We start from the raw sequence: 27158 nt of genomic DNA, 5'->3' as shown, positions 1-27158 counted from the left end.
TAAGGGCATTGCGCAAGAGGGGTTTTTTTGCACAAGAAGGGGCAGTGTAGACAACTCCTTCTGGTGCAAAAGCCTCTTCTGCAAAAATGGTGGCTTATTAGGTATGCAAATGAGGCCTGGCAATATTCCATGCTTAACCTCATTTGCATATTTCTTGCGCAGAACGGGCCAGTGTAAACATAGCCTACGGGTGCTCCAGGGCTGGGGGCAGTAGGCTGGAGTAAGGGCTGACTGCTGCTGTGGGAGAAGAGCTTGGCTCCTATGGAGAATGGGGGTGGCAGAGGGCTTTGAATGGAAGGGTTGGAGCTGGGGCTTGCGGGGCATTCACCCACTGCTCATGCATGGCAGCATTTTAATTACAGACTGGCTGGTCAGACCCTACCTGTTGGGCTGGACTTTGAGTTATGCATATTTGTATCCGTAAAAAAATTTCATTAAGCATGGCAGGGGGTCTGTCACTCTGTGAATGGATTACTTTTGTACATGTAGGCATAACACTAAATAGACCAGCTAGTAACCTATTAATTGAGCTCATTTTAAATAGTAGTTGGAGGTGACTGACACTGCTTTTAATTTATCATTTCTAAGTCAGAAGGAAGCAAAAGTTGTTAACAGATCACAGTGAAAGAAAGAAAGAAAGAAAGAAAGAAAGAAAGAAAGAAAGAAAGAAAGAAAGAAAGAAAGAAAGAAAGAAAGAAAGAAAGAAACTCATAGGGGAAGTGATGCATTTGACTGTTGTGGAGAAAAGAGGAAGTGGGAAAAGCAAATTGCTTTTAGCAGAGTAATCTTAAAGTTAAAAACTAATCCTTTAAATAAATTAAAATCAAATCCGTTTGATTCTTCAGGCTACCTCTAATGTTAGTGTAGAAGAGAAAGTAAACACTTGCTATGTAGTGCCATGTATTAACATTGTGGTTTACATGTTTGTACTAACCAATCACAGTCACAAACTCTGGGTTCTGAAGCAGAGGCTGTACATGGTGTTTCCAAAAGTAGGCATCAGGTTAGCTGCAATTTCAAACAGACCCAGTTTCATAAAGGAAACCAGCAACGTTCGTTCTTTTTGCTTCGCACAGGAAGTGTCTTAGGAAAATGCAGCTGCCTTTGCTGCTCACAAAGTTGTAATCTTACAAAAGAAGATCTTTGACTTATCTCTTGCCGCTTTCCCTCTATGTAGCCTAAACAAGGTTAGAATTTTAATATTTGTCCGATACATGGCCTGGCCCTGCTGGTCCAGCCGTGGCCACAGCTTCAGCCCTGGGGAACCTGGTGGTGGCTGCTTGGCTGATCCTGGAGCAGGGAGGGACCTTGCTCTGGAGCTGCACCGTGGCCCACAGCTGGGAGAATTGAGCACGGCGACCTAGGCAATGCTAAGGACTGACTGCCCTCGGCCCCGCTCTTCTGGGGGTGTAGAACCGCCCCCTCCCTGATTACCTTGGGGCAATTGGTGGTGGAAGGCAGAACTACACAGAATTCGCATCCTCATGTTGTGTCCTGCCGCTGTCAGAAGCTGTTCCCTGGAATCCTGGAGCCCGTGGGACACTGAGGTAAGAGGCTGCTGGGGACCGATGCAGGGAAGGGTGGGGAGGGAAAGTGTCCCAGTGCCTGCCTGTTTCTGCCCCAAGGGAGCTGGGCAAAGCGGGGTTCCCTGCCTCATTACTGGGCTACTAGCAGCTAAATCAGGAACTTGCTGCACTTCCGCTGTTGGCCATTTTCCAGACTTCATTCAAATGAATCCCCTCTAGCACCTCCCCCCACTCCCGTTAGTCGTGGGAACTCCTAGAGGTAAGGAGGTGGATATTACCCAGCTGCTCGCTCCTATTCCGTGGGTAGATCTTTTCCTCCCCCTCCTCCTGCCGTGGAAGGCAGGGCCGGTATTCTGACTACTCTTTCTAGTGATGGCGGGTGTAGCGGCAGCAGCAAACCCATGCCAGGTGGGCCCTGGCCTCAGTTTCCTTCTGCTCTGGACTCTGCGGCCGAGCTAGAAGCTGAGACGGGACAAGTGAGACAAGTTGGGGTAGGAGAGGGGGGATTTGAGCTGTCTTGGTCCTAGCTCAGCCCTAGCCAGAGGTGGTGCCACGGTAATTAACCCCTCTTAAATCCCATCCTCCCCTTCCCCCTTCCCTCAAGGGCTGCAGAGCCAGATCTCATCCAGAGCTCCCCCCCAGGACCTGCCCATGCATGACAGGCACCCCCGGGGGGCAGGGGAGATGAGCTCCTCCTGCAGGATCAGGGGAAGCAGTGCAACCCGGCTTCCATGATGCCCAGTCCCGGGGTATTTCCCAATACAGCCCACAGGGGATGGGCAGGCCCTGCTGATGGGGGGAGGGAGGGCAAGGGAGATAGTTGCCCCCAGGTCCGGCCATTGCAGTGATGAGCAGTGCTCCCAGCTATCGCTGCCACAGAAAGAGCAGCAGGCAGCTCCAGGCCTGTTTGCACTGCCTAGAGCAGCACCTCCCTGTGCAGCTGTAGGGGCTGAGGTGGGCCCAGTGCCCTGGTCTGGCCATGCTGAGGGCTGCCTGCCCTCGGCCCCTCTACCTTGCCCCAGAGTCCAGCAGTCTCTGCCGAGAGATGGCTGAGCCCAGAGCAACCCAGCCCCATAGAGACCATAGAGAGGGGGGAGATTCACTGGGAGGGGGAAGCTGAGTCATGCCCATGTGTGTGTGGGAGGAGGGGAACGTGGAATCCAGCATAATTGTTGGGGGTTGTTTCTACACAAGGTTAGGGATTGAACTGCCATGGGAAAAGCTCATCTTGGGGCTGGGCTGGCTCATCCCCATGGGCAAGAAGAGGGGGGAGAAGGGAGGGAGGTGGGACACAGACACAAAGTGCCTGGGTCCTTGTCTTTACTGAAGTTGGCAGATTTTGGGGCACCATTCCCATCCCCAGGTGGCTTCCCTCTCCGGCAAGATAGTAGAGAAGGACTGAGTCAGTGTGTATATATATGAGAGAGAGAGAGAAAGCGAGAGAGTCATAGAAGAGGGCACTATGGCCACAGCGCTTGGTTGGTCTGTGGTTTCTCTGGGAGTTTCCCGCTCACTGTACAGTCACACAGCCCATATCTGGGCAGGGTGAAGTTTCTTTAGCACAAACACGTTCTGCCTGAGAAGAGCTTAAGTTCTTCCTGGGCCCGGTAGAAGACGCTGTGCTGCTCGGACTAGGGATGTAATAGTGTAGTCGATTTTTTTGCTTAATAAGTCTCGGAGTCTTTTTCACTTTAAAGCAAAAATTTGGCCTTGCACAGAACTCATCTCCATTGTCTTTATTGAGACCTTTTAATAGATTAGGGTTCAGTTTAACACACTGGTCACCAACCAGTAAATTGGGATTTACTGGTGGATCTTGGAGCCTCTGACAGGTGATCCTCACTGGTGTGGCCAAGAGACTATAAAGTGCCAGCACTTCAGCTGCTCCTCCCCGCACTGCTGGTAATCTCCTGCCCTTTGCCTTAGCACTGCCCCTCCCCTGGGGAGCCTCCTGCTTTCTGTGCAGGGCAGGGGAGGGAGGAGAGGAGTGCTGATGTCTGGTGTCCCCCCCACTTAGGGTTGCCAGGTATCCAGTTTTGAACTGGACAGTCCAGGGTTTGAGATTTCTGTTTGGGAAACAAATTGAGAAAATAGAAATGTCGGGTATTTTCTAACTAAGATGGAATGTCAATTGTGATGTCATGGCAAGTGTGTCCGGTATTTTTGTTGAAACCATCTGGCCACCCTACTCCCACTCTGTATCCTATCTCCACCGAGCAGGGCAAGGAGCACAACAGGACTTGGGAGGGAGTTCGCTTTAGGGAGTGAGCCAGGGCCAGGACAGAAGTGAGCCTGCCTTATCCCCACTGCAACCCCACCCGGAGCCACCTGAGGTAAGAAAGGCTCATGCTTAAAAAGGGTTGCAGACCTCTGGGTTTAATACCATGCATTTCCTATAATGTTTGCTCTCATCACTTTTCACTGCAGTGGGAACAGCAGCCAGCTTGCTGTATACTCTCCTGGCTCCAGCATGTGTCCGCCTGGTGCAGATCCGCAGGCAAAAATGGAAAGAGAGGTTATATTCAAGGAACAGATGAATTATAGGAACTCCCTCGTGGGCACAGGCAGAGTGCCACAACAGGATCGTGGATTGCCAGGAGAGGAGATAACATGATCTTGGTTGAGATAACATGATCTTGGTAACTAATTGACCATTAATTATCAGTGGGAAATAGGTCAATGGAGGGATGATAGGAGTTACTATAGAGAACTTTCTGGGTGTCTGGCTGGTGAGTCTTGCACACATGCTCAGGGTTTAGCTGATCGCCAAATTTGGGGTCGGGAAGAAATTTTCCTCCGGAGTAGATTGGCAGAGGCCCTGGAGGTTTTTCGCCTTCCTCTGTAGCATGGGGCACAGATCACAGCTGGAGGATTCTCTGCATCTTGGGGCCTTCAAAGTATTTGAAGGCTTCAATATCGGAGATATAGGTGAGAGGATTATTCTAGGAGGGGTGGGTGAGATTCTGTGGCCTGCACTGTGCAGGGGGTCGGACTAGATGATCATAATGGTCCCTCCTGACCTTAAAGTCTATGAGTCTATGAGAATCCTGCAGGTGAGACAGCAGGCGACCATCTTTGCCTCCCTGACAACTGTGATGGAGCCCCTGGCTTGCATGCCTGGAGAAGGCTTCTTCCCAGATTTATTTTAGTAATCGTGTAGCCGCAACAACTTTTAGCAGTTACACTGTTACTAAAATGCTCCTCCTGGGGGAGGGACCAGCATCCTGTGCTCTTCTGCCCAGGCCCATTCCTGGGGAGTCCCCTGCCACTCCAAATGGGGTGGAAGGAGGAGACAGTTTAAAAACTGACTTGCTGTGCAGACCAGCTCCCGCCTGCCGTCCCATGCTGCTCTTGCTGCTGCAGGCCTGCCATGGCCAGGGGCTGCTCCAGGATCCTGCCTGTCCTCTCTCCGCACTGTTGCCTCTCTTTCAGTGGCAGCAGCCGGGGGAGGGGAGGTGGCTCCATTGGAGATGATACATGCAAGGATCCAGCTTGATAGCTGGCTCCCACATGTACCAGCTCCTGTCTGTCCCCCTCAGTGTACTGCAGAGGTGGGATGGGGGATTAAAGGCAAACACAGGAAATATGGCGCTACTTACTGAAAGCAACGTGTACGAGTCTCAAAACTGGCCATTCATGAAACTGTCCTTCAAAGCCTCTCTGGTTTGTGCTGCCCCAAGCTGTGATCTCCGGTGTCTGGCTGCTCAAAGTCTCTTGCTAAGGGATCTGCCTCTACCTCCCACCCAACCAGGAAAGTTTCCCCCTTGTTCTCACAAAGATTATGCCTCTCTTGTTAATTTAAAAGTTGAGAAGTACAAAGTAATACAAATTTGGAAAAATAATCTGAGCTATCTGTATAAAAGAATGGGATACATGTAAAGTAATGCACATTGGAAAAAATAATCCCAACTATACATACATTATGATGAGGACTAATATGGCTACAACTGCTCAGAGAGATCTTGGTGTCATTGTGGATAGTTCTCTGAAAACAGCCACTCAATGTGCAGCGGAAGTCAAAAAAGGACATAGAATGTTAGGAATCATTAGAAAGGGACAGAGAATAAGACAGAATACCTTATTGCCTCTATATAAAACCATGGGATGCCCACATGTTGAATCCTGCATACAGATGTGGTTGCCTCATCTCAGAAAAAATATATTGGCATTGGAAAGGGTTCATAAAAGGGCAACAAAAATGATTAAGGGTTTGGAATGGATCCCAGATGAAGAGAAATTAAAAGTCTGAGACTTTTCAGCTTAGAAAAGAGGACACTAAGGGTGAATATGATAGAGTTCTATAAAATCACGACTGGTGTGAAAAACGTGAATATGGAAAAGCTATTTGCTTATTCCCTCAATATAAGAACTAGGGGTCACCAAATGAAATTAATAGGCAGCAGGTTTAAAATAAACAAAAGGAAGCGTTTCTTCAACCTGTGGAACTCCTTTCCAGAGGATGTTGTAAAGATCAGGACTTTAACAGGGTTCAAGAAAGAGCTAGATAGATTCATGGAGCTTTGGTCCATCAATGGCTATTAGCCAGGATGGGTAGGAATGGTGTCTCTAGTCTCTGTTTCTCTAGATATGGGAGACAGGGGAGGGATCACATGAGGGATCACATGAGGATTACCTGTTGTGTTCTCTCTCTGCAGAGTATCTAATATTGGCCACTGTCAGCAGACAGGATACTGGGCTAGATGAACCTTTGGTCTGCCGTAGTATGGCCGTTCTTCAGTTCTTATCTAAAATAGATGTTACCACTGATGGCAGAGATCTTAGAGTCATTGTGGCTAGTTCTCTGAACACATCCACTCCATTTTTTGGCTGCAGATTTACAGAGCTAGGAATTAGGGATGTGAAAGGTTAATCAATGGGGCCTGCTCCAGTCCTAAGGAAACCCCGCCGCAAAGAGGGTGCACTGGCCATCCTGAGCAGCCTTGCTCTGTGGCAGACCCGGGCACATCTCATGCAGAGGCTGCTGGGGACCACTAGAACAGCTTCTGCCTGTGACGTACCCAGGCCCGCCATGGACAGGACCAGGCTGGAGCAGCCAGTGCCCGTGGTTCCCCATCTGCTCTGTTTAATCGATCAACCAGTTAAACTGCACATTTAAATGGTTAACCAGTTAAACAGGCATTTGCATCCCTATTGGGAACTCTTTGGAAAAGGCTAATAAGAAAATATCAAAATGCCTCTATAAAAATCCATGGATCTTTGAATCCTGCATGTAGTTCTGGTTACCCCATTTCCAGAAAGATCTATTACTACTGGAAAAAGTACAAAGAAGAGCAACAAAAATGATTAAGTATATGGAACTGCCTCCATATGAGTGAGATTAAAAAGACTGGGATTGTCAAGCTTAGTAAAGAGAAGACTAAGAGGGCATATGACAGAGGTCTATAAAATCGTGACTGGTGTGGAGACAGTGAAATAAACTGAATGAATTATGTTATACAATGCATAGTCAACCTGTGGGACTCATTGGCAGAGGATGTTGTGAAAGCCACACAACTGGGTTCCAAAAAGAATTAGATCAATTAACAGAGGATAGGTCCATCCCTGGCTGTTAGCCCCTAAAGCTCTGCCAGAAACTGGGACTGAATGACAGGGAAGCATCACTTCATAAAACACGCTGTTCTGTTCATTCTCTTTGGGGCATCTGGCTCTGGCCAGTGTCACAGGACAGGATACTGGGCTGGCTGGACCAGTGGTGTGACCCAGTGTGGCCATTCTGATGTTCTGCTGTGGTGCATAGGCAGCTGGTGGGCTGAGACACCAAGGCTACGTCTACAGTGCAGGCTTTCTGCGCAAAAGCAGCTGGTAGGATGCTCTTTGCTCCCCTCTCCCTGTGGTCAGTTTTGTTAAGGAACAGAAGTTCTACAGAGTCCAGGTGCTTCTGCCATCCCAGCCCAACCTTCTCCCAAATGGGTAGGGTTGCCAGGTGTCCGGTATTGACCCAGACACTCCGGTACTTTCACCTCCTGTCCAGTAAAAAATTTCAGAAAACACTGGACACCTGAAATGTCCAGGATTTTCTGATTTTTTTTCCTGGCCAGGAGGCAAAAATACCAAACACCTGGCAACCTACAAACACTCAATGCTGTGCCCAGCCCCCCTCCCCCCCATGCTTACCTGGTTCCACAGGGAAGCTAAGTTTTTTGCTCAACAACTTTGGTCTCCCTCTCACTCCTCTTCTGTTTTCTTCAACAGAATTTTTTCCCCAGTGTTTTTTTGGGGTGTGTATTTGTGTTTGGTATTTTTGGTTCACCATCTGGCAACCCTACAACAGGGTCTCTGAAATTCACCCAGATCAGCCTGTCACATGGCAAGTACCTATCCCTCCGGCTACATAAACAGCCCGAAGGCATGAAAGTGCCCTTAGTGGGTCAAGGGGGCATTAATTTCAGCCTGAGCAGCGTGAAGCCTTTCCTAATTCTCCTCTGGCCCTATCGCTTTGTGGGGTGAGCTGGGATCGCCCCTCAGCTGCTTTGTCCCTGTTGTTTCTTGGCAGATTTCACGGAGGAACCCCGCCCTGTTACCTGGGTTGTGTGTGTCTCGATCGGCCGGAACCTGCCATGGACTGGTTATCCCTAAGCGCTACAGCCCACCCACCCTCGCCTCCCCGTTTTACTACTGTCGGGAAGAGGCGGCGCCTGTTCCTCGGAGCAGCCATTCCTCTCGCCATATCCCGGAGCACGCAAGGGGCTGAGGTAAGAAGCCGTCGGAGACCGAGGCAGGGAGGGGGGTAGGAAAACTGCCCCAGTGGCCAGCTGGCGGGGCCGAGCGGGGTTCGGCGCCTTGTTTCGCTCCTGCTGGCGGCAAAAGCAGGGGACGCGCTGCGCTTCCCGCATCCGGCTGCTCCCGCCTGTGGCGAAGCTGGAAGCCAAGAGGGACTGAGCAAGTGGGGAAGGGGATTTGGGGTGTCTGGAGCCCAGCGCTGGCCAGAGGCAGAGCCAGGGTGATTCCCCCCTTACATCCCATCCCCCAAGGTCTGGGGCAGAGGGAGCCAGGGTGATTCCCCCCTTACATCCCATCCCCCAAGGTCTGGGGCAGAGGGAGCCAGGGTGATTCCCCCCTTACATCCCATCCCCCAAGGTCTGGGGCAGAGGGAGCCAGGGTGATTCCCCCCCTACATCCCATCCCCCAAGGTCTGGGGCAGAGGGAGCCAGGGTGATTCCCCCCTTACATCCCATCCCCCAAGGTCTGGGGCAGAGGGAGCCAGGGTGATTCCCCCCTTACATCCCATCCCCCAAGGTCTGGGGCAGAGGGAGCCAGGGTGATCCCCCCCCCCCCCACCTCCCATTCCCCAAGGTCTGGGGCTGTAGCTGGGGGAGGACGGTGGGTCTCAAGGTCCCCGGCTCAGCCCGAGCTCCCTCACCCTGTGGTGGGGTGGGCTCCGAGCTGGGCGAACACGGATGAACTCGCTGCCCTGTGGCTGCTCTGAGCAAAGTGAGCTCAGGGTTAGCAGGTGACTTAGGCAATAGGGCAACATGGCTGCTAGGATGATAAAATCCACGAACTAGAACTGGAAGGGCCCTTGAGAGTTGATCTAGTCCAGTCCCCTGGCCTCACGGGCGTGGCCAAGCACCGTGTAGATCATCCCTGACAGGTGTCTGTCGTTTCCTAAGTTATTTCCTTTTTTATAGCTGGGCACTACATATGCCCTTTTCCAGTCTGCTGGAAATTCTCTCCACTTGCATGATTTTTCAAAGATGAGAGCAAACGGCTCGGATAACTTCTCTGTGAGCTGCTTGACTATTCTAGGCTGCATTTCATCAGGCCCTGGTGACTCGAAGTCATCAACTTTTCTAAATAATTTTTAACTTTTTAGGTAACTTATTTTAACTTCTAAGCCTGCCCCCATTTCCGCTGGATTTCCTTATGTTAGGCATCCCTTCATCTAACTCAGGGGTGGGCAAAATGGACTCCGTGAGCCAGATCTGCAAAGCAGGTGGATCCGGCCTGCGGAGGCACGGCTGCCCCCCTGCTCCCAGGGCAATTAAGGCCTGGTGTGGGGCAGTGCCTGAAGCCTTCTCCGCTCTCCCCCACTGCGCACTGCTTACTGGGCGGGGCAGAGCGGACAAGGCTTTGCACACTCCCCTGCCCCAAGCCTTAATTGGCCTGGGGGCAGAGGAGCATGCAAAGCCCCCTCCTGTCCTGCTGTGTGTGCCCTGCTCACAGGGCAGTGGGGAGAGTGGAGCACGCTTTGCATCCTCTCCCTCTCCTGGGCCAATCAGGACCTGGGGGCAAGGGAGCTGTGTGAAGCTTCCTCCACCCTGCAAAGAACCTGCAGCGCTTCATAGTGACACGGGCTCTTTGCAGGGCTGGAGGAGGCTTCCCATGCTCCACTGCCCCCTGGCCCTGATTGGACTGGGGCTGGAGGAGCGTGCCAAGCCTCTTCCAGGGCCTGGGTGTCTAGTGGGAAGGGGGCAAAGGGGCTCTCCCACCCCCAGATCAATCATGGTCTGGGAGTGGGTAGCCCCGCCCCTTCCCATTTAGGTCCCACCCCTTATGGGGTGGCCCAGGGCCACTTCAAATATATTTGAAGTTTCCTGCGGGCAAAAATTATTGCCCACCCCAATCTAACGTCTTGGTGAAAACCGAAACAAAGAAGTCATTAAGAACCTCTGCGGTTGATCTGTGGCTTACCCCAAACCATTTCCCTTCCCACAGCACAGTCATACAACCCGCGTTCGAGCGGGGTGGAGTTTCTTTAGTTGAAACAAGTTGAGCCTGAGAAGGGCTGCAGTACTACCTGGGCCGGGTAGAGGCCACTGTGGTAGCAGGACAGCCAGCTGCATGAACACAGCTGGGTTATGGTGGTGACAAAGGATGTTAAGGATCGTGTAATTGACTAATCGGATAGTCGAAAGGGTAGAGCTGCCCCTTTGAAATGCCGCAAGGGTTTCAAAGTGGCAGGGCAGCGTGAAGCCCAGAGTCAGCTGGGGACTCCCCAGCTGCAGCTTTGAAGTACGCCCCTCTTCCCCCTCCCCCCACTTGCTGCCTCTAGCTGATAGAGGCTGCAAGGGGAGAGGGAAGTGATTAGTTGACTTTACTGTCGATTAACATCCGTAGTGGTGACAGGCAGGTGCACAGATCTCTCAGCTCCCTTATCTGCCCCTCTGGCTGCAGGTTCCTCCCACCCTTTGGCTATGTCTAGACTGGCATGATTTTCCGCAAATGCTTTTAACGGAAAAGTTTTCCGTTAAAAGCATTTGCGGAAAAGAGCGTCTAGATTGGCACGGACACTTTTCCACAAAAGCACTTTTTGCGGGAAAGCATCCATGCCAATCTAGACGCTCTTTTGTGCAAAAAAGCCCCAATCGCCATTTTTGCGATCGGGGCTTTTTTGCGCAAAACAAATCTGAGCTGTCTACACTGGCCCTTTTGCGGAAAAGCTTTTGCGCAAAAGGACTTTTGCCCAAATGGGAGCAGCATAGTATTTCCGCAAGAAGCACTAATTTCTTACATGAGATCGTCAGTGTTCTTGCAGAAATTCAAGCGGCCAGTGTAGACAGCTGGCAAGTTTTTCCGCAAAAGCAGCTGCTTTTGTGGAAAAACTTGCCAGTCTAGACACAGCCTTTGTGTCTGAGAACTGAATTCCACAGATGAGATCAGCACCAGACAGAGGCACCTAAACCTTAATCCCCTCTAACAGAGCACAGGGGAGGCAGAGAACTGAACTAGAGGCTGAGTCCATAAAACCTGGGAGCATTTGTAACCTGGTCTTCTAGTGAGTGTGCTACAGGCTTCCCCCTTCCCCGCTCCACAAAGGATCTGAGTTGTCACTCTGTGTTGTTAATTTTAAGCATTCTTAACTGAGTGAGGACTCAAAAAATGAGATTTAAAAATTGGAGTTCCTCTCTTCATATTCTGGTTTCTCAGCCTCTAGGGTGGAACCAGGTCACATTTTCAAATGTTTCTCTGCATCCACAAAGGCTGGAAATGTTCTTTAATAATTAAAAAAAAAAGAAAGAAAAGAAAAATGAGATTCTTTCTTGTTTGCCCTAAGGACAGTGCTTTTTTGTGACGGTACACCCTGGGATGGCATACCAGCACCTGTTTTCCCATCATGCCTTACTTAAATGAGATTCACCTATTAGCCTTTTCCTGGGGCGGCCTGGCTCCTGACACGAGGCCCTCGGGACATGCCCCATTTTTATCTGCTCAACAACTTTGAGCCTGGAGTACTGGCACCCTTTTTCTTACAAAAAACGTACTGCCTAAGGAGCTGGGCTTTGGAACACCCCAACTATCCTAAAATCACCGTTGGTGACAGGGTGTGATAGTTTCCCAGCAGTCTGGGGATTTAGAAACCTCATGGTCTCTGTTGCAGCAGTGCTTAGGTGACCCATGTCACTTTACAGCCCTTTTGAGCTCTCATCTTTTTACTTGAACAGAAGCTGTGTCCAAACAGTCCAAATCTCCGTGAAACAGCTTTCCCTCGCTTGCCCCCTGCACATGCAGAAAGCTGTTTGCAGGAGAGGGGAGGTTCTCCACACCTGTAGCTCTTTCTTGATCACCTTTTTTCCTAGTGGCAGAAACATCTCTTCTCTATATCCCCTCTCTCCAGAAGCAGTTACCTTTTTGGAGAAGGGAATCACTTGGAAATATAACAGGATTCCCCCCCCCCCCCATTCTCTCCAGGTAGGGATATTAAATTTTTATCAATAAACTAATGGAATAGTCGATAAGGGTGCCTTGTACCAGCGCTGTTGCTGCACTTCAAAGGCGAAAGTGATGCAGGGAACAGGGGGACCGTTAGGGGTCTGATTGAGTCCTTCACTGACCCAGTGCTTCCCGTGGTGTTTCAAAGCAGTAGCACCACATGGAGCCTAGGGTCACCAGGAAACTGCCAGCTGACCCAGGGCTCCATGCAGCGCTGCTGTTTTGAAACGCTGTATGGGGCTACCTGCAGCATTTCAAAGTAGCTGTGGTGCAGGGAGCCGAGGTTAGCTAAGTTACCCTAAGTTCCAAGTGGTGCTGCCTCTTTGAAACACTGGGGGGTGCCTGGGGCCAGCTGGGGAGTTCCCAGCTGGTGCAGGGCTTCCTGCATCATTTCAAGGCGGCAGTACTGGATGGAGCCGTGGGTCAGCTGAGGACTTCCCCCGCTGACTGTGGGCTCCATGTGGAGCTGTCGCTTTGAAGTATCCTGTCCTCTCCCCCCCCCCACCCTTGCTGTCTCTTTCTGATGGAGGCAACTAGGGGTGGGTCGACTAGTGTTTCACATCCCTACTCCAGGTGAAGGGATGAAGGGCCCAACCGCATTTGGGGAGCAAATAACTGGACTTGTCCAACAACAGTTGCTGTTAACCACTATCTAGTCTGTGTTATAAGTGAGTTACCATTCCACTTTGTGACTAGAAGAGGGGAGGTGTCTGGAGCACGCAATTGAAACCCAGCTGTGGGAGAGAGCTGTGTAACCGTTAAACCACAGGGCTGAGTCCGGATGCCTGGATTCTGTTCCTAGAGCTGCTACTGACTGAGTGACTCTGTGGACATGGCAGGGGGTTGGTTACCGCCTGTACCTTAATTTCATTCTCTCTGTGATGGATGTGGGCATGCTCACCCAAATTTATGGATAATGGGTTCTGTACAAGTCTGGACATGAGGGGTTAATCAGTGAGCATCACTTACTGCGCTGTTCTTAGCTTTGGGGTTTGTTCTGAGCAGTGGGGGTGTATAGCAAAGCTCCAGCTATTTCCTGTGGATCTCGTGCTAGTGTTAGCACCAGGGGCTCCCTGTGGCCCTCCACACAGCCTCTGTCTCTTTACTAGAGGCAGAAGCCACAGCCTGCAGAGCCATCCTCAGCACAGGGGAGTTCATACGATGGGGTAAAATCCCCTCTGGAGTCCTGACCTCCCTTCTCCAGGCAGATTTTTGAGATGTTCTGGGAAGATTGGGGGGTACCCAGGCCCACCCACTATTCCAGGTTCTGGTCCAGGGACCCTAAGGCAGCAGTAACAGGCGGGATTCCTGCCACTCCCAACGTGGCAGCTTTTCCCTGGGACATTTCCTGAAAGGATCCCTCCCAGTACTTTTCTTTTAGTACCTGCTCCACAGTCCTCTACCCACATCCTCACAGAACTTCCTCCTCCCTGTCCTTTGCTCTTTTCCTTCCCCCATCCTAGCTTGGGGGGAGCCTTTTACAGCAGCACCACAGGCCTTAATTGGCTGCAGGTGTTTAATTAGTCTCAGGCTTCAAACTTGCTAGAAGCTACAGGCTAATTAAACTCTAGGTACCTGCCTGATTGTGCTGGACTTAAACTTGGCTTTTATTCAAGAAAGAGAAAACTGTTCATCCAAGCTCCAGCATGTCTTCCCTCCAGTGGCAGATGGCTGGTCTGGGTCTGTCGCACATCCTCCCCCACTTCAACATCCGGGGGCTGGGCTACTTGGGACATTTAGCCGTGCATATGTGATAGGCGATCAGTATTGCTTTGTGCACACAGGACTGGAATGGTTGGAGGGAGACAAACCACCGGGTCACTCCTGCGTTCTTTTCACAGGGGATGCAGCTGGACTGATTGAAATCTCGGCATTTAAAACACCAACAAAAATAATTGATCTTAATCAAATATCCTAATGACATTTCTTCAAATTTCTTAAACAATGGTGCAGATCTGATCACTAAAATATATTAGTTTACAACCCAGCACTAGGGATGTCAACATGTAGACGACTGCATGATTAAGTAATAATCCTGTCAACTAAACACATTCCTCCCTTCCTCCACTCCTTGTTACATCTGTATCAGAGGCAGAAAGCAGTGGGAGGCATGAGCCAGTGCCTGAGACCAGCAGATAGCCTTCCCCAACCCATGGTGCTCTCTCTGATAGAGAGGCAGCAGCAAGGAGAGTTCAGAGGACAGGTGGGACCCGATACACATGGGGAGCCAGCTTTTAACCTGGCTCTGCATGCATGCCGGCTCCATGGACCCGTCTGCCCTCACCCCTTGCTGCCTTTACCTAGACAGTGGAGAGGGTGGGGAGGCAGAAGCTGGCGATGTGGGGAGCCAGCCCTGGCTCCATGTTGCTACCTTCCCCTACTACACTGCTACCTCTATTAGAGCATGGGATGCTGGCACACATCCTGTCCATGGGGAGCTTGGGGGAGCTGCTGGCCCTGCCACTGTGGACTATATGATAGTCGCATAACCTATAATATTTTGTGCAGTTACACGACTATTCAGTTAATCACTATCTGATAATCCTTGTCTCAATTAACTCCTCTCCCATGTTAGCCCTGATGCATCATCACATAAACACAGAACAGTCCAATCCAGCTCGTGTTTCTTTGCACGTGTTACTTTAGTCTGCCGGGAAACAGAAATTTGAACGTGCAGAACATTCCAGAAGTCAGAGCGAGACTATAGACCTGGGACGTTTGTGATGAGTGGCAACTGTAGCTGTTACAGGCAGTCCCCGGGTTACGTACAAGATAGGGACTGTAGGTTTGTTCTTAAGTTGAATTTGTATGTAAGTCGGAACTGGTACATATTGTAGGGGAAACTCTAGCCAAACATTTCTCCAGGGCTCAGTTTTATTCTCCCACACCTCACTTCCCTCAGTCCTTTATTCTCAAGCTGAGGTGTCTGCTGAAAAAAGCCGCTCCGCGTCTCCCTGGTCTGCTGGGGGGAAGCAGCTAGTGCGGGGTTGCCTCACCCCGTTTGTAAGTAGGGATCCGATGTAAGTCGGATCCATGTAACCCGGGGACTGCCTGTACTTTTAAATGAGACATTTAGTATTTTGTCATTTTAAAAAATAGTTAATGTTTATCTACCCTGGGGGGATGGGACACCACAAACAAACCGACTGACCCTTCAGCTGCCCTGACTCATTTCTCATTCTAGGTCAGCCAGGAGAGGAGCCAAAGCCATGGACTGTTGCCTACGAGAACTGACCCTGCCTACTTCATGAAAGTCCAGCAGCCAGCGCTGCTTCTCTGAGACGAGAGATGAGGGAGGGAGAGGAAACCGGCCCCTCTGCGCGGCCTTTTAATGACTCGGGAGATTTGAAGAGTGAAGGAAAACCAGGTAACTGGAGCTTCCCTGCCTAGGGACTGGCAAAGGAGAGATGTCGAGATGCTGACTCATAGTGGTGGGTGTAACTGCCTTCTTCCCCCCATCCCCTGGTGCAGCAGGGGCCGTATTTCTTCTATGGAATCAGCTTGTTACCTGCAGCTGCTCTGTAGTGTGGCTGCTGTAGCACGTGTAAGTCCAGTGGTGCACAAGTAAGAACATCATAACGGCCATACTGGTTCAGACCAAAGGTCCATGTACCCCAGTATCCTGTCTGCTAATAGTGGCCAATACCAGATACCGCAGAGGGAGGGAACACAATAGTATGGTATTAATCATGGTAATCATCATGTGATCCCTCTCCTCTTCTCCATTTCCAGACAAACAGGCTAGGGACACCATTCCTGCCCATCCTGGCTCATAGCCATTGATGGCCCTAACCTCCATGAATCTATCTAGCTCTTTTTTGAATCCTGTTAAAGTCTTGATCTTCACAACATCCTCTGGCAAGGAGTTCCACAGGTTGACTGTGTACTGAATGAAGAGCCACATCATTTTGTTTATTTTAAATGTGCTACCTGTTAGTTTCGTTTGGTGACCCCTAGCTCCTGTATCATGGGAACAAGTAAATAACTTTTCCTTATTCAATTTTTCCACACCAGTCATGATTTTCTGGACCTCTGTCATATCTCCTCTTTTCTAAGATGAAAAGTCCCAGTCTTTTTAAGCTCTCTTCCCATGGGACCCATTCCAAACCCCTCATCATTTTTGTTGCCCGTTTCTGAACCTTTTCCAAAGCCAGTATATCATTTTTTTTTTTAGATGAAGTGACCACATCTGTTTGGAATATTCAATATATTATGGAATTGAATATACAGGCAGTCCCCGGGTTACGTACAAGATAGGGACTGTAGGTTTGTTCTTAAGTTGAATCTGTATGTAAGTCGGAACTGGCGTCCAGATTCAGCCGCTGCTGAAACTGTCCGCCAGTTCTGACTTACATACAGAATCAACTTAAGAACCCCAAGCGTCCCCAAGTCAGCTGCTGCTGAAACTGATCAGCAGCTGATTCCAGGAAGCCTGGGGCAGAGCAACTCTGCCTCAGGCTTCCTGTAGTCAGCGCTGGTCAGTTTCAGCAGAAGCTGACTTGGGGACGCCTGGGGCAGAGCAGCTGGGGTGCTGCTGGGTTGCTCCAGTAGCGCCGCACCTCGGCACTACTGGAGCAACCCAGCAGCACCCCAGCTGCTCTGCCCCAGGTGTCCTGATTCAGCCGCTGCTGAAACTGACCAGCAGCGGCTGAATCAGGACCAGAGCAGCTGGGGTGCTGCTGGGTTGCACCAGTAGCGCCCAGAGCGGCGCTGCGGGACCAACCGGCAGCACCCCAGCTGCTCTGCCACAGGCGTCCGGAGAAAAGCCTAGTCTGCTGGGGGGGGGGGGAAGGGCGTACTAGCTGCGCCCCCCCCCCCCCCACCCCAGCAGACCAGGAAGACTCGGGCGGCGGACTGAGATGCACCGCGGTCCCGCCGCCTGGGTCCTCCGCGGCTTTGCTCCCCGTCTCCCTGGTCTGCTGGAGACCAGCAGACCAGGGAGACGGGGAGCGCCTCTGAGGATGCCAGCAGCGGATCAGTCCAGGCGTGCCTGGGGTGCCTCGCTGCCCGAGCCCTCCCCCCCCCCGCGGCTTTGCAAAGCGCGGGGAAGCCGGCGGCGGAGCAGTCCAGGCGCGCCTGGGGTGCCTCGCTGCCCGAGCCCCCCCCCGCGGCTTTGCAAAGCCTCGGGGAAGCTGGCAGCGGAGCAGTCCAGGCGCGCCTGGGGTGCCTCGCTGCCTGGGCCCCCCCCCCCCGCGGCTTTGCAAAGCGCGGGGAAGCCGGCGGCGGGGCAGTCCAGGCACGCCTGGGGTGCCTCGCTGCCCGTGCCCCCCCCGTGGCTTTGCAAAGCCGCGGGGGGGGGGGGCTCGGGCAGCGAGGCACCCCAGGCGCGCCTGGACTGCACTGCTGCCGGCTTCCCCGCGCTTTGCAAAGCCGCGCGGGGGGGGGGGGGGGGGCTCGGGCAGCGGGGCTGCCCCGCTGCCCAAGCCCCTCCGCGGCTTTGCTCTGCGTCTTCCTGGTCTGCAGACCAGGGAGACGCAGAGCAAAGCCCCAGAGTACACGGGCGGCAGGACCGCGAGGTCCCGCAGTCCGTGTACTCTGGGGCAGCCCCGTTCGTAACTGCGGATCCGACGTAAGTCGGATCCGCGTAAGTCAGGGACTGCCAGTATATAGAGAGGCAGTAAGACATTCTGTGTTATTCCCTATCCCTTTTTAAATTATTCCTAACATCCTGTTTGCTTTTTTGACTGTCACTGAACACTGAATGAATGTTTTCAGAGAACAATCCATAATGACTCCAAAATCTCTCTCTTGAGTAGCTGTAGCCAGTGTCTTGGAAAAACTGCATGGTGTCCTGGGAATGCGTCTGCTCCCCCCCCCCTTTTTTTTGGTGGAACAACAGACGTGCCTTTTAAGAAGCCTGTATGCCTCGTTCTATGAGGAAAAAGGCTCTTCAGAAAGACAAGGATTTTCCTAAATTTGGCCCGCAAATTTTTGCACAATTTTCATACTTTATTCTGATAGATCAGCATTGTCTAGACATAGCTGGGGGGACAGTCCCTTTGGGAGGGAACTGTCAGCAGGGAGAGGCATAACTTCTTCTGAGAATACCTGCAACATGTGAATAGAATTATCACCCCCTCCCCTGAAGTGTAGCCATAAAAAATGAGCACGCTTAAAATTAAAGGACAAATCTGGTAACAACTGTTACAGCAAGAGGAAACTGAGGAGAGGTCACCCAGAGCACCACAACAGGCCACCAGGGGGCGAGCAGGCGCTCCCAGCTGCCTTTTCTGTTCCATGTGTTATTGCACAGACTGTTTGTGCTGCCCCAGCTCATTCCCCTGCCCTCCATGGTGAACTCTCCCTCGCCTGCCAGTCTCTTGTCAGAGTTTTCCAGCTCCTTGATCCTCCTCCCTTCAGATCAGAGCCCGATGGCAGCCATTCTGGTCTCACCGATGGGTTTTATTTTCCAGGTCATCAGGCTAAACCTGCGCTATGGAAACGTCCAGCTGTCCTCGCAGCCGTAATCGTGGGTCTGGGGGTCGTCGTCGTTGCTTTAGCAGCAGCTCTGGGAGGTAAGTTCTCACCACCTGAACATTCAGTCTCTGGGCGTGGAGCTTTCTGCCTTTGCTGCTCACAGCGCCCTGGTGTCTGCTCCTGGGCTCTCAGAGTCGCTCTAGATTCTTTCATAGGAAGTGCAGAGTGGGCCAGACCAAAGCTCCATGTAGCCTGGTGTCTTGTCTGCCAACAGACCAAAGCTCCATGTAGCCTGGTGTCTTGTCTGCCAACAGACCAAAGGTCCACGTAGCCTGGTGTCTTGTCTGCCAACAGTGGCCAAGACCAGGTGCATAGAGGGAGTGAACAGAAACAGGGAATCAGCACATGCTCCCTCCTCTGTCGCCTGTTCCCAGCTTCTGACCGACAGAGGTGGGGACCCCATTCCTGTCCACCCTGGCTAGGAGCCGTTCTCCAGGAATGTCTCTGGCTTCCTTTTAGTTCCATGGCCCCTCCTGCCCGATCACTGTCTGAGCTGAGGGCATCACAGACACTCGCAGGTTTCTCCTCACAGTCCTGTGATGCGGCTCCCCATTCTGTGGTGGGCACAGGCACCGCGGCCTCTTTCCAGAAAAGTTCCAGTTTCAGGCACCTGTGATCCACCAAACACCTGTGTGGCCGCTGCTGAGCCCTGGGGCACCTGAGCCCCCCTTCTGTGTCTGTCTCTGGGCTTGTGCTGCTGCTTGTCCTTGCCTGTGGTAGCCGTGGGGCAGGATCTGGCAAATGTGCTTAGGCTGCCAGCCTCTGTGAAACAGGTGGGGTGGGAGACAAGGAGACCCCTCCCTTAACCCTGATTCAGTGGTTAGGGTTCTCACCTGGGGTGTGTGAGACACTGGTTCCAGTCCCCTCTGCCTGTGGTGAGCGACGATCTGACCAGGGATCCCCCACCTCCCAGGGGAGGGCCCAGCCACTGAGCTCTGGGGAGAGGAAGAGGGAGAATCCTCAATATTGCCTGTGGAAGTTGTTCCACTTCAGTTATTCAATTCAACGATGACTTAGTAGAACCCTCTGATCTAGTGCCCCGAGTGGTAGGAGCCACCTGCTCTCAGATCCCTGCTCACCAGGGATCGGGGACTGAAGCAGGGTCTCCCACCTCCAGCTGAGAACCTTTAACCCCCTGGCAGGGCTATCTCAGAGGCTGCCTTTACTCCTGCCCTCTCCCTCCCCCCCCCCCCAGCCATTTTCAGGGGAGTTAGTTGCCTACCTCTCCCAAGAGCTGACGTAGGTACCTGGCTCCAGGGCAGGATCCCTGCTGCAGGAGACTAGCAGCGCTGCGCCTCCCTGCAGCCAGGTCTTAGGTGCTGAGTTGTGAGAGTCACCTGTTGGCTGGCTCGGGCTGTCCCCGTCTAACGTTCTGGGTGTTGTGGGTCCCATTTGGAGGCACCTCTGTCTCCCCATTCGTTGCATGGGGCATCTGGGTGCCCAGCCCAGGCCTTGTGGATCCCGTTGTCCTAGTTATTTCCTAGGCAAGTAAAAGTTCAGCATTGCAAGGCTGGACGTCACATGCCTCTGTCCCTGCCTGGATCCAGACCCAAGGGAATCCCCCAGTGTCAGGCAGAGAGTCAGACATGGATTGGAATGGTACCTGGATCTCCTGGTCCCAGTCACCCAGGGAAGTGAACATGAGACAGTCGCTCTGTTTCGGATCCCAGCCCCTTCTGTTGCTAGTTTCTATACTTGTGGACTCTCTCTCCACACACTGATGGACTGGCATGGAATGATGTGTCATCCTTCCCAGCAGCATGGGCACATGACCACTCTTGAGGTTTTCCTTTGCTGCCCCATCAGAAACCCCTTTTCCTGTGTGGAAGCAAAAATTTCTGCAGGCCTGCAGTGATGCAGAATTCCCCCAGGAGTTTCCTTTAGCCGGAGAAAAAGCCTAAATCAACTAAAACCAGCCATATTGGGACAGACCAAAGGCAGGATCCTGTCTTCCTATAGTGGCCAAAGCCAGAAGCTTCAAAGGGAGTAAACTAAAGAGGGAATCATCAATTGATTTATCCTGTTGCCCATTCCCTGCTTCTGACCGAGGGAACGGACACCAACCTTGATGGATCTATTCTCCGTGAACTTAGCCAGTTCCTTTTTTGCCTATAAATATAACTCTGGTAAGGAGTACCACAGGTTGACTGCACTGCATGAAGAAATATTTTCTTTGGTTTGTTTTAAACCTGCTACCTATTAATTTCATCAGGTGACCCCTAGTTCTTGTGTTATGGGAACAAGTAAATAGTATTTCCTTAATCACTTTCTCCATACTTGTCATGACTTTATGCCTTTGATGAGGGAACGTGAGGGAGTGAAAAGAGGAGGGCCTGGCATCGCAGGGATGAAACAGGACCTTTTGGCCCAGCTAGTCCCACCCCACTTTATCTGTAGCCAATGCCAGGTCTGGAAGGAAGTTAATGAAGGAACCTGGCTCATTTAAGGGCTGACCAGCAAGGAAACGGGAGTGTGGCTCCTTCAGGCTGCAGGACACAAACCCAAGCCTGTTCACTTGGCCAGCCACAGGAGGAAGTCGGCTTCCAACCTCACCCCATGGGACAAAGGGGAGACCCTGCTAGAACCCTAACTAAGGGAGGAACCTGGCCTCTTGGGGACAGGCCCTGAGCTTAAGAACTATCCTAGTGAAGTAGGTCAGAGTTCCTAGGCCTGGGGCACCAGCAGCAAGGTCCTGCAGCCTTTCTCTGCTGGCTAATCCTCAGACCCATCCACTAGGCCACAGGGACCTTGTCAAAGGCTTTCTGGAAGTGTAAGCAAACTGCATTCACTGGACCCCCCTTCCCCGCACGCTTGTTGGCCCCTTCAAGGAATTCTAGTAGATTTCAGACGTATTTTTGGGAGCAAGACCAGCAGCAGCAAGTGCAGCAGATCAAACCCCCTCTTTGGGGTCTGATGCCCTCTTGTGGCCATTTTGTGGAATTGACTGAATTATGGCTGCATTTAGCAGCCTTGGGAACTCCCTGACACAGGAGAGTCCTGAGTCCTAGAGCTCAGCAGGATTCATAATGCGACTGGACCTTGATGTGAATCATGAGACCATCCAGAGGAGACCCTGTGTCCTCTATAAAGGGGGATGAATCAGCCGTGCTCTCCTGACCCTCCGGGTAAGCCGCTCTCTCTGGATCAGGGTATGACTGGAAGGAATAGAAACCTTCCCACTTTGGGGGGGATGTTCCTTGGGGCAGGTATTGCCACTACGGCCCACTAGGGGGTGTCTTGCCTCCCTCTGAAACCGCTGGTGTTAGCGGTGGCGGCTTGCAGAGAGCAGCCGTGTGGCCCATTACAGGCAGTCCCCGGGTTACGTACAAGATAGGGACTATAGGTTTGTTCTTAAGTTGAATTTGTATGTTAGTCAGAACTGGCTCCAGATTCAGCTGCTGCCACTGAAACTGACCAGGGGCTGACTACAGGAAGCCCAAGGCAAAGTTGCTCTGCCCCCAGCTTCCTGGAATCAGCCTGATCAGTTTCAACAGCTGCTGAATCTGGAGCCTGGGACAGAACAGCTGGGGCGCTGCCCGGTAGGTTCCCACAGGACCAACCCGGCAGCACCCCAGCTGCTCTACCCAAGGCGTCCCGCAACAAAAGCCTGGTCTGCTGGGGGGGGGGGGGAGGCGCACTAGCTGCGCCCCCTCCCTCCCCAGCAGACCAGGGAGACCCGAGTAAAGCCGCACAGGCGGAGGGACCCCGCTGCCCATGCAGCTTTGCTCCTGTCTCCCTGGTCTGCTGGGGGGGTCCAGCAAAGCCGCTGGACCCCCCCAGCAGACCAGGGGAACAGGAGCAAAGCCGCCCAGGTGGCAGGGGTCCTGCTGCCTGGGCGGCTTTGCTCCTGGGCAAACGAGCAAAGCCGCCCAGCCAGCGGCTTTGCTCGGGTGTCCCTGGTCTGCTGGGGGGGGGGGGGTCCAGTGGCTTTGCTGGACCCCCCCAGCAGACCAGGGAGACCGGGAGAAGCTTTTCTCGCCCCGGAGGACATGGGCGGTGACCCGCCGCCCGTGAGCTCTGGGGCGAGAAAAGCCCCGTTCGTAAGTGCAGATCCGACATAAGTCGGATCCGCGTAAGTCGGGGACTGCCTGTAGTCTGTTCCAATCTGGCCGTTACTGCGCTTCTGTTCCTGCTCGTTCCCCATGGAGACACGAGGGATGGCTCCATCTCCTGCTTTGCTGGTCCCTCCACCTCACCCCCAACTCACTTCCTCTTTTTTTTTTTTTTTTTGTTTCGTTAAGTGGAAAAATCTAAGGAGCCTCCTCCCTATTCCTCTGCTGCCCCTGGGTGCCCAGACAGCTGGTTCAGGACCCGAGGGAGATGTTACTATTTTTCAAAGGCGGAAAGGAACTGGACCGAAAGCCAGAACAACTGCTTCTCCCTCGCTGCTTCCCTGACTGGGATTGAGAATCTGCAGGAGCTGGTGAGTTACACGGACGCTTTGTGCCGAGCCCAGCGATTGCCGACAGCACAGGCCGGGCTGGAGTCAGGCTGGGCCCAGCTACTGTAGGGGAGAGTCTAGGGCCCCAGCCTCCCCAGCCAAGCACCAGGGCCCTGCACCTGCTCAGAGCCTTGGTGAGAGACTCCCTCTGAGCAGGACTGGGCCCCCTCAGTCAGTTCCAGTAGCTGCCTGGGGCCTGCAAAAGTAAGAACCTGCCTCCCCAGCCAAGCACCAGGCCCAGAGATCCCTATGGATGAGTCAGGGGGATCCAGCTGAAGATAAGGCTGCTCTGTGCCCACTGCCCCACCCTGGTGGGGGGGGGGGTCTGTCTGCCGCCCTCTGCTGCCCCCTATAAGTCCTCTCTCCTGGTCGTCCCGCCCCTCTCCTTTGCTGTGCCCTGAGAAGGGGCTGCTGGCAGACAGAGAGCTTGCTGTTCAATTCCTGCTTCAGGTGCCAGAGCCTCAGGACCAGGGAGAGTGAAGGGTTAACACTGATCTGAGGCCTTCACCTAATTACAAAGGCTGAAGTCTCTAGAAACCCCCAGCTGCCCAGGAAACCCTGGGGGTGGGGGCAGCCCAGAGCTAGGGTCTAACACAGCTGACTGCTTTGATTGTATTTGAAAGGCTTCCCTGCTGCCCTACCCAGGCAGACTGGACCACTGGATCGGCCTCCAGAAGGACCCAGTCGGGGTCTGGAGATGGGTCAATGGCACCGAGTTCGACCATCGGTGAGTCTTTCTCTGCGTTGGGTGGGAGTTGATGGAAATGCCCCACTGGCTACTTTCACCTCCCCTCCTGCCGGGAGTGGATCCTGGGGTGGTGCAGGGAGGGAGGATCCTGGGGGGATGTGGCTGCAGCAGCAAACCTCCCTCACCTGGGGTGTCTCCTCTGATCTGTGCCTGGTGCGCACTAAGTCTAACTCCTACTGCCTCTGGCTTGCAGGTTTGGGATACAGGGAGGAGCCGACTGCGCCTACCTAGATGGAGACCTCAACGTCGGCAGCTCCAGCTGCAGCAGGGCGAGAAAATGGCTCTGCAGCAAACGTGATGCCCCTACATAGGGAGAGGTGCATGTTGTGGGAGACGACTTGTGAACTGAGTGGAATTGGAGACCAGACATGACACAGCCTGCATCTAGTCCCCCTTCATGTCCACTACGTGTGGCAGCCTGGGACTTTGTTTCCCACTCTGCCTCCAGGGTTTGGTCTGGTCCTGGTTGTTGATTTCCCTGATGCTGGGGTCTGAGAGTCTTCTCTCGGACAGATGATGTCAGGGTTCCAGAGCAAGTGCCTCTGTATCCCACCTTTGTCAGGGCTCAATTCTCTGTCCTCCCAATGGCTCCGTGTTGGGAGCTCTGTCTCTGTCACAGCTGATCCAGAATTTAAGGCTCCACATGTACCTTCTGTGCACCATGATGTCCCAGCCAGCCAGTGCCTGTGGTTTGCTCTGAACAGAAGCTAGGCCAGCACTTACAGTCTTTTCTCTGTTGATGCATTTTTTCTTGGGCAGTGGTCACCAACCTGTCAATCACGATCGACTGGTCCGTCGTGAGCTGGGGAGTTTATTCCCCTGCTACATTCCTGCACATGGGGGAAGGAGGTGGGAGGGGTGGGTGCCCAGGACTGTGCTAGCCCTAACTGCTCAGGCATTGCGAGCCTGTAGGGAGCGAAGGAGCAAGGCGCATGCTGCCCTTGGAGCTGGTGAGGTCTGGGACTCCATTTCCTTTCCCCTGCAGGAAGGCAGCAGGGGAATAAAGTCCCCAGTGTGCCAGCTTCAACTGCTCAGGCAGCAGGTGCTGCCATCGGCTGCAGAGGAGCAAGGCCCATGCTGCTCAGTAGTTGAAATTGGCATGGTCCAGGACTCCTCCTCCCACCACTCCATCCCATGCAGGAAACAGACCAGTGTTTCAGGTACCGCGCCTCTGTTTGGGGTATGGGGGAGCAGTCTGCGCACTTCCTGGGCCTTCACGTGCAGCTGCAGGATTCCCAGGTACTGGTCCCTGGCCCCTCCCCCTGCCCAGATCCACACAAGTACCTTATCCCCCACCCTGACTTCAAATCTGAACCTAACATAGACTGGCACCCCCTTTCCTGAGCCTCTCACATCCCCAGCCTCCTGCACCCCCACATCCTCAGTCTTCTGCCATGACACTCCTGCACCATCCACACACTGCAAAGCTGTGTCCCAAACCCATCATACTCCCAGCCTCCTTGCTCTGAGCCCTCCATACACTCCAACCCAAACTCCTGCACCCTCACATCCACAAAACTGTGACTTGCTCAGCATCCCATCCCTACAACTGAGCCCAGAACTCTTCAGCCTGGATCCCCCTCCCTAAGCCATCATCCCCTTCTCCACCATCTCCTGCATCCATATTCCCTCCAAGAGCTTGCAGTTCTCTCCCCTTCCCACACCTAAATCCCTCATTCCCACCCCAGAGCCTGCACCTTCTGTCTCAACCCAGTGAGGATACAGCTAGACTGCAAGAGTCTTTCTAGCAAACATGCTCTTTTGGCAGCCCCTCTGTTCCTCATTCCACAAGCAGTAAGGGGGCTTCCAAAAGAAGGGGTTTTTCCAATATTTGGCCCAGTCTAGTGGGTGCAGAAAAATCTCCAACAAAAGGCTCGAAAAAAAGTGGCAGTGTAGCTGTACCCTGAGAGTGATGGAGAGAAGGGGAACAGATGGGGAGGGAGACAGGACTCATGGAAGGGGTGAGGTCTTGGGAAAGGGATGGGGTAGATCTTGGCTTGTCCTGACATTTAAAAAGTGATCTTGAGAGTAAAATGGATGGAGACAACTGCTCTAGGGTAAAAGCACAACAGAGAAAATGTATAAAAATAACATTTCCCGTACGCCATAATGCTGGGTAGGGCAACGGGGTGGGATCACTTGATGATTCCCTGTTCCGTTCTTTCCCTCGGGTGGGCAACCTTTTCAAACCAAAGAGCCAAACTTCATCAAAATTCAGAACAAGGGGTTACATGGAGCCGTATGAGAATGCCCATTTCCATGGCTGAAAATATACCACTTAATATTATTGATACTTGACATGACTAATAGTAGTATCAATGAAACATTGTGCTCACAGACTTTATTTAACAGAACTTTTGCTGCTGCTGGGGGTGCAGTTTGTGGAAGTGGGGGTGCAGGAGTCAGGGCTGGGGTATATGAGGAGCTCAGGGAAGGGGGCTGGGATGTGTGGGAGGTGCAGAAGGCAGGCAGGGTGGGCGCTGGGGATGGGAAGTAGAGTACATGGGGAGCTTGGGGCCGGATTATCTTAACTGGCGCTGGCTGAGCTGCTGCACCTGGGCTTAGCCAGGATCACCACGGTTGAATCGTGGCCTCACCTCCTACCTGTGCCGCAGAAGAGGGGAGCTGACACGAGCCCTTCCTGTGTCTAAATGGGGGCTGGACTGCAGGGCCTTCCCAGGATCAGGACTGAGGACAGGACATTGTGGCAAGATGGAGGCTGGGCCCCAGTTAGGGCCTTATTGGCCAGACTGCCCAAGGCCAGAGCCTGAGTCGGGCAACTGTGCCAGGCTGTTGTAGCTCTCCTGGGACCGCTGTGGCTGTGCGATGGGGTCTGTTCCAGGAGCACAGTGTTCAGGGACAAACGGCAGCAGTCAGATGGGGGCTGGAGTCTGGCTGCCACAGCCAGGTAGAGGCATCTGCCACCACCAACACTTCACACAATCCTGGCTAGGTGTAAGCACAAGTCCCCTACAGCGCGCCCTTAGCCGGCCCTTTAAATGAGCAGAGTGTTCCAATCGGCCCATTTTATGTGTTTCGAAAATTTTGATTTACTTCTCATTTTAATTTTAATAGCTGCCTGTATTTTGGGAATGACAAAAGATCCGTAACGCTCAGACTTTTTGGCCCGTGGCCCACCCAACTCAATGCAAACTTTCCCCACGGAAAATAATTATTAATTATATAATCACACCTGAGCCATTTTGCTAGTGCTGGAGCTAGGGAGACTAGTTTAATTTAACCAGTAAGAAAGGAAATATTACTCAAAGTTATTAAACAGATTAAGTGCTTTAAC

The 27158-nt window shown here is 52.7% G+C and overlaps 1 protein-coding gene across 3 annotated transcripts; it reads left to right on the top strand.

The window, feature by feature from the left end:
* Positions 1–408: 408 nt before the first annotated feature.
* LOC142823226 (C-type lectin domain family 2 member B-like) lies at positions 409–27158 on the top strand. 3 transcript variants are annotated; one of them, XM_075913857.1, is made up of 10 exons: positions 409–1547; positions 3747–3859; positions 3954–4165; positions 7203–7349; positions 8041–8239; positions 15382–15564; positions 18611–18712; positions 22916–23097; positions 23739–23842; positions 24057–27158. In XM_075913857.1, exons 6-10 carry the CDS (start codon positions 15486–15488, stop codon positions 24172–24174), a joined length of 585 nt encoding a protein of 194 aa, XP_075769972.1. In that variant the 5' UTR covers positions 409–1547; positions 3747–3859; positions 3954–4165; positions 7203–7349; positions 8041–8239; positions 15382–15485; the 3' UTR covers positions 24175–27158. The 3 variants fall into 3 exon arrangements, with proteins under 3 accessions (XP_075769972.1, XP_075769971.1, XP_075769970.1); XM_075913856.1 differs by lacking the exon at positions 7203–7349; XM_075913855.1 differs by having other exon boundaries at positions 7203–8239.

Source organism: Pelodiscus sinensis, chromosome 32, assembly GCF_049634645.1.
Source record: "Pelodiscus sinensis isolate JC-2024 chromosome 32, ASM4963464v1, whole genome shotgun sequence".
NCBI lineage: Eukaryota > Metazoa > Chordata > Testudines > Trionychidae > Pelodiscus > Pelodiscus sinensis.
Note: the sequence above shows the minus strand (reverse complement) of the source record. Positions and strands in the feature narration are given on the sequence as shown.